A 14589-nucleotide genomic window follows, 5' to 3' on the forward strand; every position below is an offset into this window, starting at 1 on the left:
GAGAACATGATCTGAGGTTAGTTGGAAGAAAGATCATAAGCAACATGAGAAAATACTACTTTACTGAAAGAGTAGTAGATGCTTGGAACAAACTTTCAGCAGACGTGGTTGGTAAATATACAATAACAGAATGTAAACCTGCCTGGGATAAACATATTTCTATCCTAAGATAATAAGAAGGTAAACAATATAAGGACAATCTTCTATGTTTCTATGTGTCGTCTATATTTAATATGTAACTGATGTTATTGGGGAGGGCTTTACCTTCTACACATCAAAATCTGACATTTTCTTCTGTATAAATGACTCATTTGGCATTTCCCGTAAAGAGGTACAATGGCGTCTGTATATAGAAATATTAAACATGTTATGCTAACCTTCCCATGGTCCTCTGGTGTCCTCTGGTTGTGTCTCTGGATCTGCCACTGACCACAGCCACCGAAGACACTTCTGTAGATGAACCTGTCTCTGCAGTTACAGCCCGCTCAGTAACTGGCTGAACAGGATGTCACCACTGAGAACAGGGCAAATCTGAAAAAGTGTTGTGTCAGACTGGAAAGAAAACACCACTTTCTGTAGGACATGCAGCAGCTGATAAGTACTGAAGACTTGAGATTTTTTAATAAAGTAAATTACAAATCTCTGGCACTTCCTGGCATTTTTTTGGTGAACTACCCCTTTAATTTTGACCAGTAGTTTCTTACTTTCTTATTTTCTCTGCATTTTATTGACCCAATTCATGACCCTAAAAAATGATAGTATATTGCAGGCAGGAGACAACAGAGGACTTTCTCTATGCCACTATGATCATGGGGTAAGGGAGGAGTTGGTCCACATATATAGCATGTACAAAAATGGTGCTGTTTGTCCGGCAGATGTATCCAGAAGTGGATTAGAATGAGCAATAGAAGGGAAGAGCTTATACTTCTTGTTCCTGCTGGATCAACTTCTGGTTTTGGCTCTGTATTATAAACTGCAGTTGCACATTCCCCCCAAAAATAGTGTATATAAAACCACCTTAAAGGGAACCTAACAGCAGGTGACATGCATCTAACCTGCTGTTATGTCCCAATAGGGTACTGTGCCCTGAGGATGAAGGTCGTTTCCTTACCCTGGTTCTCAGTGTTAAGTTTGTAGTTTAATCCTTATGCTAATGAGGCAGTTTCGTGCACTGCCTCGGAACTACCACTCTCAATGCACCTACTTGCCCCAGCCGCACCACCTCTTCTAATTAATATTGGGACGGCGCTCTGCAGTGACGTCACTCCAGCACTCATCTCTGCAGAACGCCAGATGAATAATCATTAGTAGGGGTGGTGCAGCCTTTCGGTGCACTAAAGGGGATGATCCCACTCCCAATGCATTAAACGGACTCATTTGCATAGAGAACAAACTACAAACTTAAAGAGAACAGCACTGAGGATCAAGGTAAAAAGCTACCCTCATCCTCAGAACCCCATGCGCTGTTAGGACATAACAGCAGGTTAGTGATGTATCTAACCCGCTGTTAGTTTTCCTTGCTATTTGTATATTTGAATGTACACATGTAGTAGCCACACAACTATGACAGGTTAGACACAGTAAACAAGTCTTAGGGTATGGAAGCAGCCCGCTCATGGGCGCTGGCAGCTGTGCACATCTCCGCTGGTCCCATAGGCTTCTTTCTATGGATTGGCAGATTCCGCCGAACAATAATCCCACTCATCCTTCGAGCGGACAGCGGAATCTGCCAAACCATAGAATGAAGCCTATGGGACCAGCGGAGATGCGTGTGGCTGCCAGCGGCTGTGAGCGGGGGCAAGCTGCAGAATCTGTGGCGGTTGATCCGCCAGGATTCCGTAGTGTGGACATACTCTTCCATGCATGAAAATATCTACTCGGAGTTACAGCAGTAATCCAGATGCCAAGTATGCAAAAACAAAGTCCGGCACATTGATTGCCCATGAAAACATGATCTTCTTCATGCTTGGAACAACATATGCATTATGCAGACTATAATGTTGTTCCAAGCATGATTTATGTATTTTTTAAATAATGGAGATCAAGTTTTTATAGGGAATCCTCAGAATGCTGAACTTCATTTTTTTTTTATACTTGGCATATGCAAGTGCACTTTTATGTAAAATCATAAGCAGAAATACATTTTATTATATTACAGTTACAAATGATTGGGTAACACCACACCATAACAACCTGTTTTCTAAATCAGGCGATTGCTATGGAAAATAATAATAATAATAATAATAATAATAATAATAATAATAATAATAATAATAGTATTTATTTATGTACTTTTCACGATGACCATCAAAATATTATCTATCTATCTATATATAAATGCTACATATGTCACTCTAAAAAATGTAAAAAAAAAAAAACTGTTCTGATTGATTACCAGCATGCTGAGAGGGTAAAACGAAGAAAAAAAAATCTTTAGGTCCTTATAGCCAAAATGGACAACTCTTCAAGGGGTTAAATATTTTAGTGATGGTTATATCACTTTTAGGGCCTATGTTTTAAAAGTTATATTTTAAAATGAAGTGTTGTGTTATAAGAAAAGCTGTAGAGGTAAGATGCAGGGAAAGAGCCTTGTGACAAACTTTTGGAACTGACTGGGATTTAAGGAGAAGGAAGGGTGGATGTAGAGATGAAGGGGGAGAAGAGGGGGTGGGTAGGAAGAAATCCAGACTGAGAGGAGGAGTGAGGGGAAGTGGAAGAGGAGGAGGAGAAGGAAGGAAGCAAGAGGGGACCCTGGCTACACCGAGCAGGAGGAGGGGAGCAGCAGCAGCAGCACTGATGTGATGTGATGGTCTCAGCTTCTGTGTGGGTCATGTCGGCAGCTGCCACTTTAAGGCTGCCTGGGCTGTCTCTGCTCCTGGTGGCCGTGCTGCTCCCAGAGGCTGTGGGTGAGTGATGGCAATGGGGACTGACAGCATTATTGTGTCTGACTAGTACTGGGACTCCTTGGAATGTTATAAGAAGTATACTGCCAGCAGATTACTCATACTTACAGCCTACCTGACTGCTTATAGGGAGTGTTGGGGAACTCTAAGGAAACACTTGTACTACTACTAATACTACTAATCACGATGATGATGATGATGATGATGCATCCTCTGTAGGGAAGGGACCAGTGATGGAGTAGTTGTGGCATGTACAGTGTATTACCCCTGGGGCTAGTGCTGCACATCCCAGCGCTGACTGACACAGCGCTGATCCCCAGTGATCGGGAATAGAGCCGCACTGAATAGTCGCTGCAATAAGTTACAAGAGAATTCCAACTCTGAACCTCAGGTCACACAGGAAGAGGCCAGTGACTGTACAGCCCAGATGGCGGGGCTCGGGATCATGGGGCTGCATAGCTTAGGAAGTCCCCCTCCCCCACTGGAATCAGCACTACCTTGTGATAACAAGGAGGAAACGACACATCACAATGGACACATTACATCCCAAAATATCTACCTCTATGGCTTCTCTTATGGAACCTTTTATTTGCCTTTACTATCCCAAGGATTACATCCCCCCCCCCAAAAGGAAGGACATATACCATGATATATGGTATGATATATGATATATATATATAAATATATATGAAGATGGAAGTCAGCTGGCATTCTGTATCAGAGGTGGTGCTGTCCATACAATACAATGGAAAAAAAACAGTGATGTGATGTATGTGATGTATTGTGTACTGTATCAGAGTCTTTTAAAGTGTTCATGGTATACAGATTACAGAGTATTCTTATTTTAAGCACATATAGGTGCATTTTGATGACATCATGCTTTTAAGTGACACATATATAAAGAAGTAAGCATCCAGTATAACAAAGCAGTACAAAAGTATGAAGCAGATATGTTAACCAAGAGCAGATCCCAGAGAGTAGTAACTCCATGGAGATCAGATGAACATAAAATAGTAGGCTGGCATACCATGTACAGATATAGGTGACACAATAGCACACATAACTTCCTGATCTGCTCTATAATTAGTTGATATTATCATGCAGACATTGGAAAATTGACAAAAAGACAAAGCAGATATGAACATGCATGTCAAGAACAAAGCTGCAAGGACATGGCATAAATATCAATAGTAACGTTTTACCCAGCGTTAGTGAGCACGGACCAGTTTATTAACTGCATTGATCCAGAGTTACAAACAGTCAACCAAGAGCAACAGCTGACTTTAGGCTGTCAACATATTGTATATACATATTTAAATATATATATATATATATTGTGAGAGCTTAGAATGTAAATATGCAGTATCACATTAGACTAAGTTTGTCACAGGGCAAATTTAAAATTGGAGCCCCAAATGGTGAAATATTTTGTCAAAGCCTCAGTCACATTTTGTCAGCTCAGAAGGCAGCATGTCAGATTCATTTGCTGGATGGGAGTGAACAGTATAAATTGCCTTGAGAATGTCATGATACATTATGCATGGAACTACTGCTGCTAGTCACTGACTTCAGTGGTCGCATACAACAGGTACAAATGACTGATGAGGCCTGTGACTGATTTTTGTAAATATCAGAAAACCCCTTTACCTTAACCCTTTCTGGACCAGTGGTCATTAATGTTTGTTTGTCTTGGCCATACTAAAGCAATGCTGTCCTCATCACCTTCTAACCGCCATAACACTTTTATTTTTTCAAGTACAGGGCAGTTTGGAGCTCATTTTTTTCACCATGATCTATGGTTTTTATTAATACCATATTGGTATCTATCAATGGGAGTTTTTTTTAATCTTACTTTATCTTTACTTTTATCTTTTTACGCTGTTTACCATGTGAGAACAATATTGTTCTATTTAATAGAATGGACAATTCCGCATGCTATAAAACCAAATATGTTGTTTTTTTTTCCATATTTTTATTTGTACATTGGGGAAAGGTGTGATTTCAACTTTTATTGTGGTAGGGAATTTGTATTGTTTTTTAAAACCTTTTTTTTTTTTTTTTTAAACACTTTTTTAGTCAGTCAGATTGCTTATACTGATCAATGCCATGCCATTGCATTGCCACTGTCTGAGGCAGACTCTAGCTGTAGACCGCTTATCGGACAGAACAGAGGTAAGTAGTATTCCTCTGTCAGGAAAACTGATCAGGACCCCTGCAGTGATGCTGCTGTGCCCCCCTAGATAGTAAAATGCCCCCTGCTCTGTCTTCTCACAAAGTAATATTGCTCTATGCTGTAAACCCCCATATTGTAATAATGTCCCCTGCCATGCTGTGCCCCATAGTAAATGCTGCCTGCTCTAATGTGCCCCTAAAGTAAATGTCCCTTGCCCTGCTGTGCCCCCATTATAACTGTCCCCTGCCCTGCTGGGCCACGGTACCTATGCAATACCTTTTTGGTATTGTTTGTGGATCTATTCTTATTAATAAGACCAATGCACAATAGTCATTGTCCTCAGCAACTGTACGATCAGGCAAGACATTATGACCCCACAACTCTGTTTTGTTTTTTAAAGTTTCTAATTTCTATAAGTTAATAATTTTATACTAGACTAGTGTAACAACTGGAGTGCTGGATCCGCTGTACTACCACTAGCAATGGCGTAAGCCACACCAGGGAATGGAGCCTAAGGGGCTGCTGGCCTTCACCAGCGCCCACTGCAAGATAGTATGGTCTTGCTGCGGCAGGCGAACCCCAGGTGGCTACCACTGGCTTGGCTTACTTTTTACACAGTGATATCAGCGACTTACAGGTGATGTCTTCTCTGGAGTTTTATTTCCTTTTCTCCATCTTATTCAGGCTGGGTTCACACTATGTATATTTCAGGCAGTATTTGGTCCTCATGTCAGGTCCTCATAGCAACCAAAACCAGGAGTGGATTGAAAACACAGAAAGGATCTGTTCACACAATGTTGAAATTGAGTGGATGGCCGCCATATAACAGTAAATAACGGCCATTATTTCAATACCACAGCCGTTGTTTTAAAATAACAGCAAATATTTGCCATTAAATGATGGCCATCCACTCAATTACAACATTATGTGAACAGAGCCTTTCTGTGTTTTCAATCCACTCCTGGTTTTGGTTGCTATACAGCCTCACAAATACAGCCTCAAATATACATAGTGTGAACCCAGCCTTAGACTGCAATGACTCCTGCCATCTATGGCTCTTTAACTTTTGCAGCAGATCCTAGGTGCACACACTGCACCCTCTGAATATAATACTGCTATACACTGCTCCCTCTGAATATAATACTGCTATACACTGCTCCCTCTGAATATACTGCTGCCACACACTGCTCCCTCTGAATATAATGCTGCCATACACTGCTCCCTCTGAATATAATGCTGCCATACACTGCTCCCTCTGAATATAATGCTGCCACACACTGCTCCCTCTGAATATAATACTGCAACACACTGCTCCCTCTGAATATAATACTGCAACACACTGCACCCTCTACAAATAATACAGCCACACACTGTGCTCTCTAAGCATAAGCCTGACACACATTGTCCCTTCTGAATACAATACTGCCACACACTGCTCCATCTGAATATAATACTGCCACACACTGGTCCCTCTGAATATAATACTGCAACACTCTGCTCCCTCTGAATATAATACTGCCACACACTGCTTCCTCTACATATAATACAGCCACACACTGTGCTCTCTAAGTATAACCCTGACACACATTGTCCCTTCTGAATATAATACTGCAACACTCTGTTCCCTCTGAATATATTACAGCTACACACTGCTCCCTCTGAATATAATACTGCCACACACTGCTCCCTCTGCACATAATACAGCCACACACTGTGCCCTCTAAGTATATCCCTGACACACATTGTCCCTTCTGAATATAATACTGCAACACTCTGCTCCCACTGAATATTATACAGCCACACACTGCTCCCTCTGAATATAATATTGCCACACACTGCTCCCTCTGAATATAATATTGCCACACACTGCTCCCTCTGAATATAATACTGCAACACACTGCTCCCTCTGAATATAATATTGCCACACACTGCTCCCTCTGAATATAATACTGCAACACACTGCTCCCTCTGAATATAATATTGCCACACACTGCTCCCTCTGAATATAATACTGCAACACACTGCGCCCTCTGAATATAATACTGCCACACACTGAATATAATACCACAACACACAGAACCTTCTAAATATAATATTGTGTCACACTGTCCCCTCTAAATATATTACTGCTATAAACTTTTCCCTCTGTGCCCCCAGTAATTCAATATAATTACCCACTGTATCCAAAAATGAATTATATTATGTGCTTTACCCCCCTTAACTTTAATATATACTGTGCTCCCTCAATGACTTATAATTCAGTTAGAATACTGTGCTACCAATCACTAAATGTAATGCATTGCACCTTACTCAATTAAATAAAATGCTCTGCGCACCTCTACAATGAGATATAACGCACTGTTGTTACATTACTTATATTGGTACAATTAAGTGTTTGAGGAAGATATGAAATAAGACATTTATATGTAAAAAAGGTAACACATGTTAGCAATTATATACAAACAATGGCCTCCAAGTTCTCTTTTTTGGGAAGATACATTAAATTACCAAAGCAGAGCATTATAGTAGTTTCATCATTAATATGCAAGGAAAATTATACAAAGTCCTTTTTGGCTTACATTTTAAGTGCATCTTTTTTAGCCATTTTTTTTTTTTTTAATGAGAGAATTTTGCTGTATAAACCAAAACTTTATCCTTGTTTATTTGTAGAGACTTTTCATTTTCTGATCTTCTAAAGTTATAAATAGAATGTTGCTGAACAGCAAATAAACAAGACTAGACATAATGGATGGTTAGCTTGACGAAGATCAAATGGTTCTTGCTGTAAGTATAGTTGGTAAATGACTATGTTGTTTTCTCAGTCTACCATGAAAGTTATAAACTTTTTAGAAACCTTAAAAAATTATATTATGAGAACTTCTTACTGAAAATAAAGTTGGGTAAACTGTCCGCTCTACAGCATGCTGAATATAGACAGTGCTTTTCTTTATAACATACAGTATGATCTTTTCCAGTCTAGAAACTGGCAGTAAATTTAAGATCACTGTGGCAATACTTAAAGTGACTGTACCACCAGGCCCAGGCTGAAGCACTGGAGGCGGGCTGACCCACCCCAAGTGGGAAGGAACACCAGCCCCTCCATGACGTGACTCCGTTAGAATCAATGGGACCCTTTCATAGAGGGGCTAGGGTTTCCTCCCACTAAGAGTGGGTCAGCCCGCCTCCAGTGCTTCAACTAGATACAGCTGTGATATTTGTGAGACGATGAAGACTTGAGGTACTCAAAAGATATGTTTGTCAAATGGTGTTTTAAAGTTATTTTTTTCTGTTTCCTTGTATTCTTCTACTCCTAGAATACAAGGCCTAGACACATCTTCTCAGATCTAGCACCTGTAAATTGAGAGTCTGCAATACATCCTGACCTGGGTGTTTCCGTCACTGGGCAAGGACAGCAACCACCTGGGGTGCTGATGAGATAGTGGGTGGAAAAGGTTCCTTAAAGCAACTCTGTACCCACAATCTGACCCCCCCAAACTGCTTGTACCTTCAGATAGCTGCTTTAAATCCAAGACCTGTCCTGGGGTCCGTTTGGCAGGTGATGCAGTTATTGTGCTAAAAAACAATTTTTAAACTGGCAGCCCCGTGCCCTACAGGAGTGGCCTAGATTGTGTATGCATAAGGCTGGCACACCCTCTCTGTCCCTCCTCCCCACCCTCTTTATCATTAGGAATGCTCCAGGCAGATTGTCTCATATTCCCCACCTGTTTAGCCCGGCACATGGGCTGGATCATTAAGAAAATGTTCCAGTGGCATTGCTAATGATGAAGAGGGTGGGGAGGAGGGACGGAGGGGTGTTGCAAAGTTAGGGCACAGATACTCCTGTAGGGCACAGGGCTGCCAGTTTAAAAGTTTTTAGCACAATAACTGCATCACCTGCCAAACGGACCCCAGGACAGATCTTGGATTAAAAGCAGCTATTTGAAGGTACAAGTGGTTTTTGTATTTCATGTTCATTGTTTACATGTTATGCACTTGTACATACTTTGTTTTTGCAGCGGCTGTGCTTAATTAACACACATTACACTTTACACATTACAAAGTTATATAACTTTGTAATGTGTGTTAAAGTGACTGTACCACCAGGCCCAGGCTGAAGCACTTGAGGCGGGCTGACCCACCCTTCGTGGGAGGAAACCCCCGCCCCTCTATGATAGGGTTCCATTGATTCTAATGGAGTCACGTCATGGAGGGGCTGGGGTTTCTTCCCACTGGGGGTGGGTCTGCCCGCCTCAAGTGCTTCAGCCTGGGCCTGGTGGTACAGTCACTTTAATAAGTTGTCTGAGAGTTTTAGTTAGAGAGAAAAGTGACAGGTGTAACCCCGAAGGATGGTTAACAGGAGGGGGAGCGGGTCATTTGTACTGTTTGAACCTATGAGTTTATTGACAATTACAAGGACCTTGTTCCAAAAGTCATATGTGGATGGAGTTAATGTGTTCTTTTCTTGTGCATACCTTAAACATGTATCAGAGACTGTGGGATGTATTTTAGGTAGAACCTTTGGGACACAGTACCACTTCTTGTATTTTACAAGATGTTGAAAGCTTATGTGAGTAAGTGAAGTCTTTATCCTATTCTGCCTGTGAGATGGTTTTATCTAGTTCTTTTTCCCAACTAACCGTAAATGAGGAAGCAGAGATATCATACAAGTCTAGAAAAAGGCTATACAATGTAGTAATACACTTAGATGAGGGAGTCAAAGAAATGCACATTTCCTGAAATGAGGTGAATTGCCTTGTGAGATTAAGGGCCCTAATACACGGGACGATTATCGTGCGAAAGATCGTTATATTGTTCGAATTTAAACGATAATCATTCTGTGTAATTGCAGGCAACGATAGAAAATTTGTTTGTGTGTCGTTGATCATTGATTTAGATCCGAACCTAAAATCATTGTTAATCGTTCACTGTAATTCCACATTTGTTCGCTCAGCGTCCACATTTACTCACTAATCGTTCAGTGTAATTACACATTGTTCATTGCTTTGCTGGGATCAGAAGAAGTAAACTAACGACTATCAATCAGTAATATGGTGAACGATTTCAGGTTAACGACAAAAAATCTTGTTTGCAATCATTTATCATTAGTCGTTAAAAATCGTTTAGTCTAATAGGACCCTAAGTTTGTGCTTTTTGGTCTGGAAAAATGATGGACCCGTAAATACTGAAATTGCTGAGTTATTAGATTCCTGTCCTGGTTCCAGGGAATCCAGCATTCTCAGACTACATCCATCTAGTAGGTGATGTAATTGCAGACCGTGAGAAGGAGACATATGACGGTAAGACAGAACTGTCATGGCCGACAAAAATGCTGGATTTCCTACTAGCGGCAGCAGAGGTCCATTTGGTTGGAATAGGGATCGTTTTCTTAAGGGCAGTTTTAGGGTCGGAGGAAGGTCTAAGTTTTGTTTTGGTGAGTAATATTCAGGTAGCCAAAAGAGGGTGCTTAATTCATTTTGAAACCAGAATCCGTTCAGTCACATCCATGGTTTTGTTTTGCTATAATGAAAGCAATCTAGGATTGGATTATATGCTGCAGAGAGTATAATTTACAGTTAGGTAACGCTAGAACCCCACACACAGACACACACACACACACACACACAAATAATTTTTCCTAAACAAGTTTTTTTTTTTGGAAATGTGTTTTTTTATATTACCATACACAGGTCGTAAACGGTTGGTCAAGAGAAGTGAAAAAAGATTTTGGAGGCCAAAACGGAACAGCTTGAAATAAGTATAGCAGCCGTGGTAAAACATTCATATTCAAAATATTTATGTGACCCAACCATGAGAAATCTTTCTTTTCCCACCTCGCCAAGTCTGATTTCAGAAATTGAAGCAATGGGGGGAAATTATTTTAGTATTTTGCGGATGTTACAGACAGGGAAGGTAAGAAATCGTTGCCTTCCCGGCATGACGTGTCAATATAATACCAGGCAGGGAGCGAAACCCTTACTTAACTTTCCCGTCCATTACGGCCGAAAAATTGTGCACATGTGAATATCCCCTTAGGGCCCTTTTACACAGGCCAATTATCAGTAATTAGTGTTCCAAGGGACCCTTTAGTTGACCCATGTAAAAAAGCCGGCTACCAGTCAATGGACAAGCAAACAGTCAGTTGATTGATTCTTTTGTGCGGCTATATAATTTTTGGTTACGTGTGGCCGATAATAATGCATTTAAATGGCGCCACACACAATCCAGCTGTTTGTGTGGCCTGGCCAGACATTGCATCAAGCTTTGCAGATGAGTGCAGATTTGATCAAAACTCATTTGCTGCCTACTATCGCGCCATGTAAAAAAGCCTTTATTCCCTAATCAAATAGTTTAAAAGGTTATAGCTTATTTACCCCTTCTCTTATGGTAGTTGTGTCTCATCCCCCTTCCACATTGTAGTCACAGTGCTTTGTCCTCACCTTCTGCTACAGTAATAGTCTCATAAGCTATTTATAGCCTACTTCCCTCTTCATAGTCATAGCAAACCCTTTCCCCTACTCACTCACTTAAAGGAGTTGTCGTGGATTTTTCAATAATCTACCATTGCATTGACTTCTGTGGGTGTTGTATGTTTTAAATCCACTCATGTAGAGAAAAGAAGTTGGGGGGCACTCACCGTTAGTGATGCGTCGTCTTTATTTCATGTGCACAATAAAATACAGCAGGTACATCTGTAGCGGGCAGGACGCCGAACACTCTAACCACGAGCTATGACAGCCGTTTCACGCGCATGCGCGCTTCGTCAGATGACGCTCTTCCCGCAGGTCTCAGGTGAAATACCTTCTATGACGTGCGCGGAGGAGGCGTAGCTTACTGCAAGTGGATTTTCACTATAATATAAAACATAGTTTTAAAAACAAAGGTGCTTATATTCCCCCCAAGTGTTTACAAGAACATTTGTAACTCTATTTTGTCATTTAAGCCACTTTTGCTTTGAGCTTGTGTTTCTATAGTTAGTCTTGCCTCGCATTGTAGCAATAACCTGTTGGTATCTTTCCCTGCGGTTCCCGTTATCCTTTTTAAACCTGTAAAATTAAGGCATTTATAATCACCGTCATGCTGTTCAACAACGTGCTGAATTAACCTGGTCATAGATTTTCTATTTTTTATAGAATATACGTGTTCATAGAACCTTCGATTCAACGGTCTGGTTGTTTTGCCGATATAAAACCTCCCACATTTGCATGTTAAGGCATATACAATGTTTTTGGTTTTACAGCATATGAATTAATTTATAGAACATGATACGCCACCTAGCGTTATAGTTTTTGTGTTTAGGGCTTGTTCGCACCAGGTGCAGTTACCGCACTTATGCATGCCCTTTGGTGCCGATGATTTCAACCAGTTTTTTTCTAAGTTTTTTTCGGGATTTTGGAAGACGCTGTGAACCAAAATATCCTTTAAGTTTTTGCTACGTTTAAAGGCTATTTGTGGGAGCTCATCTAGATGTTTAGATAGAACAGGGTCTTTTAGTATTAAATACCAATTTTTCTTAATTGATTCCTTTATTGTTGTGGCCATAGAACTGTACTTAAAAGTGAACGTAAATTGTTGTATGTTTTATATACAGTTTATTTTTTTATTTACGCTTATTGTATTCATGACCACTCTGCCCGTGTTTACTTTCCTTTACCTGTGATGTCACGCTTCGTGTCTGTTTCCTATTCCTGTCATTGAGAAAACAGTGAGTCATCAGGTGGGTGGGGTTATGCATCCACATTGATTTAGCCACACCCCTGTAGGAGGAGCTAACATCTGAAAACAGTAGAAACTGCAACAGTAAGGGCGGCATGACATGGAGGAGACCAGGAGCTGTGGGTGAGTGTTGTGTGGCACAGAGGTTAGCCATGTTGCTTAGTAGTGTTGGAGTCCTGAGATCAAATGTCACCAAGGATAACAGCTGCATGGATGTATTCCAGTGTATGCATGGATTTTATCACACACTCCAAAACATTGTAAGCTCCATAGGGAACAGGGACCAATATGTGTGACTACAATCTCTGTAAAGCATATGTTGGAGCTATGTCAATAACAATATTGTTATTATTCTAGTGTAAAGATCTACAGTGGCCGAGCAGTGTTTTATGGAGAGAATTGATGCTAGGCTCATTTAAGCCCCACCTACTGAAACCACACCCATCTGTAACCCCACCCAACTGCACGTTGCTGACCCCTGTGACCTGGAAGTTTTTTATGTAAATAAACAAAATCTAAAAAGCAGCCACAGAGGATGCCTGGGAACACAGAGGTGAAAAGAAGTTGGTGGAAACAACTAAGGGAAAAGGACAGATTACAATGGATTCTCCATTCCAATAAGAAAAAATGGTTGGGCTACCTCTTTAAGGACCTTTTACATGGCCCAATATAGTGCCCCAAATGAGCATCAATCTGTGAGATCAGCGCGCGTTTGCAGAGCTATAAAAAAGCTCAATAGTGTGGACAGACCATAGGAATGATCGCTGATTGTTTGTGCAACCTATTAACTCTAGGATAATTTACAGAGGAAGATGTGCTCTACTACCATTTACTTTACCATTTATTTTACTGCCTACACGAGAGTAGTGATCATTCAACAGAGGAGAGATTTGTAGTTCGTCAGCTGACTGCTGGCCCTTTTTCACAGGCTAATTATCAGCAGTTAGGGTTCCTGTCTGCCTATAATCCACCTGTGTGAAAAGACCCTTACCCATACAACCAGCTGGTTCATGGTTGGATGCATAAAGCTCAGTAGAAGAGCAGTACAGTTAAGGTGTCCATACAACTTTTACTAAAGTCACCCAAACTGTCTGACTCTCTATAGTTGACAGTAAGAAGGGCCTGGTGTGCAGTATTTTTGCTGCACAACCCTTTTGTTCTGGGAGGGATAAGCCAGTGCCGGGGTCATTAGGCTGCAGTTTTCCCCTCCTTTCCCCATAAATGACACAAGTAAGGGAAGTTTGGGAGGGATAAATGTTGGCCTAATGAACAACAGTTATCAAAACCGTATGGCCAGCTTTAGGTGTTAAATTCATCATTAGCTTGGTTCTTCACTGCTGCTTCATATGACTTCAACATGTGTCACCAGCATGTTCTTGTTCTTTTAGAGCATCATGGATTTCTTTATCAATGTAATTATTACAAGCCATGTATTTTCAGGTTGACCAGCAAAAAGAGAAGTGTTCTGAAATGTTTGTATATCTTGTCCCAACTTGTCCCTAAAAAAAATAAACTCCAAAACAACTCTGTTGTGTGTCTTAGAAGGAGGAATTAATGTAACCCATAAATTAATGAAGTTGTGTTTTTATGAAGAAAAAATATGGGGTGGGTGTACATACTCCCCCATGTTGCCCCACTATTCTTTTTCAATAGTTAATGGATTTATGTGTAAGAGAAAACATTTGCAAATAATTTTAAAACAACATAAATCACGTTTTTAACTTCAAAGCTATCTTGTTTCTTTATCTTCTAGACATACTATTTTCAACATCACACACAACATCTGTGGTCCATGTGACC

General features: G+C 40.6%; 1 protein-coding gene across 1 annotated transcript in view; it reads left to right on the forward strand.

The window, feature by feature from the left end:
• Positions 1-2744: 2744 nt before the first annotated feature.
• RECK (reversion inducing cysteine rich protein with kazal motifs) overlaps positions 2745-14589 on the forward strand; it is an 86550-nt gene continuing 74705 nt past the window's right edge. Inside the window, exon 1 of the mRNA XM_069958281.1 lies at positions 2745-2906. Within this exon, the coding sequence (XP_069814382.1) occupies positions 2807-2906 (100 nt within the window). The 5' untranslated portion in view covers positions 2745-2806. The remainder of the gene's footprint in view (positions 2907-14589) is intronic.

The sequence above is a fragment of the Dendropsophus ebraccatus genome, chromosome 2 (genome assembly GCF_027789765.1).
Source record: "Dendropsophus ebraccatus isolate aDenEbr1 chromosome 2, aDenEbr1.pat, whole genome shotgun sequence".
NCBI lineage: Eukaryota > Metazoa > Chordata > Amphibia > Anura > Hylidae > Dendropsophus > Dendropsophus ebraccatus.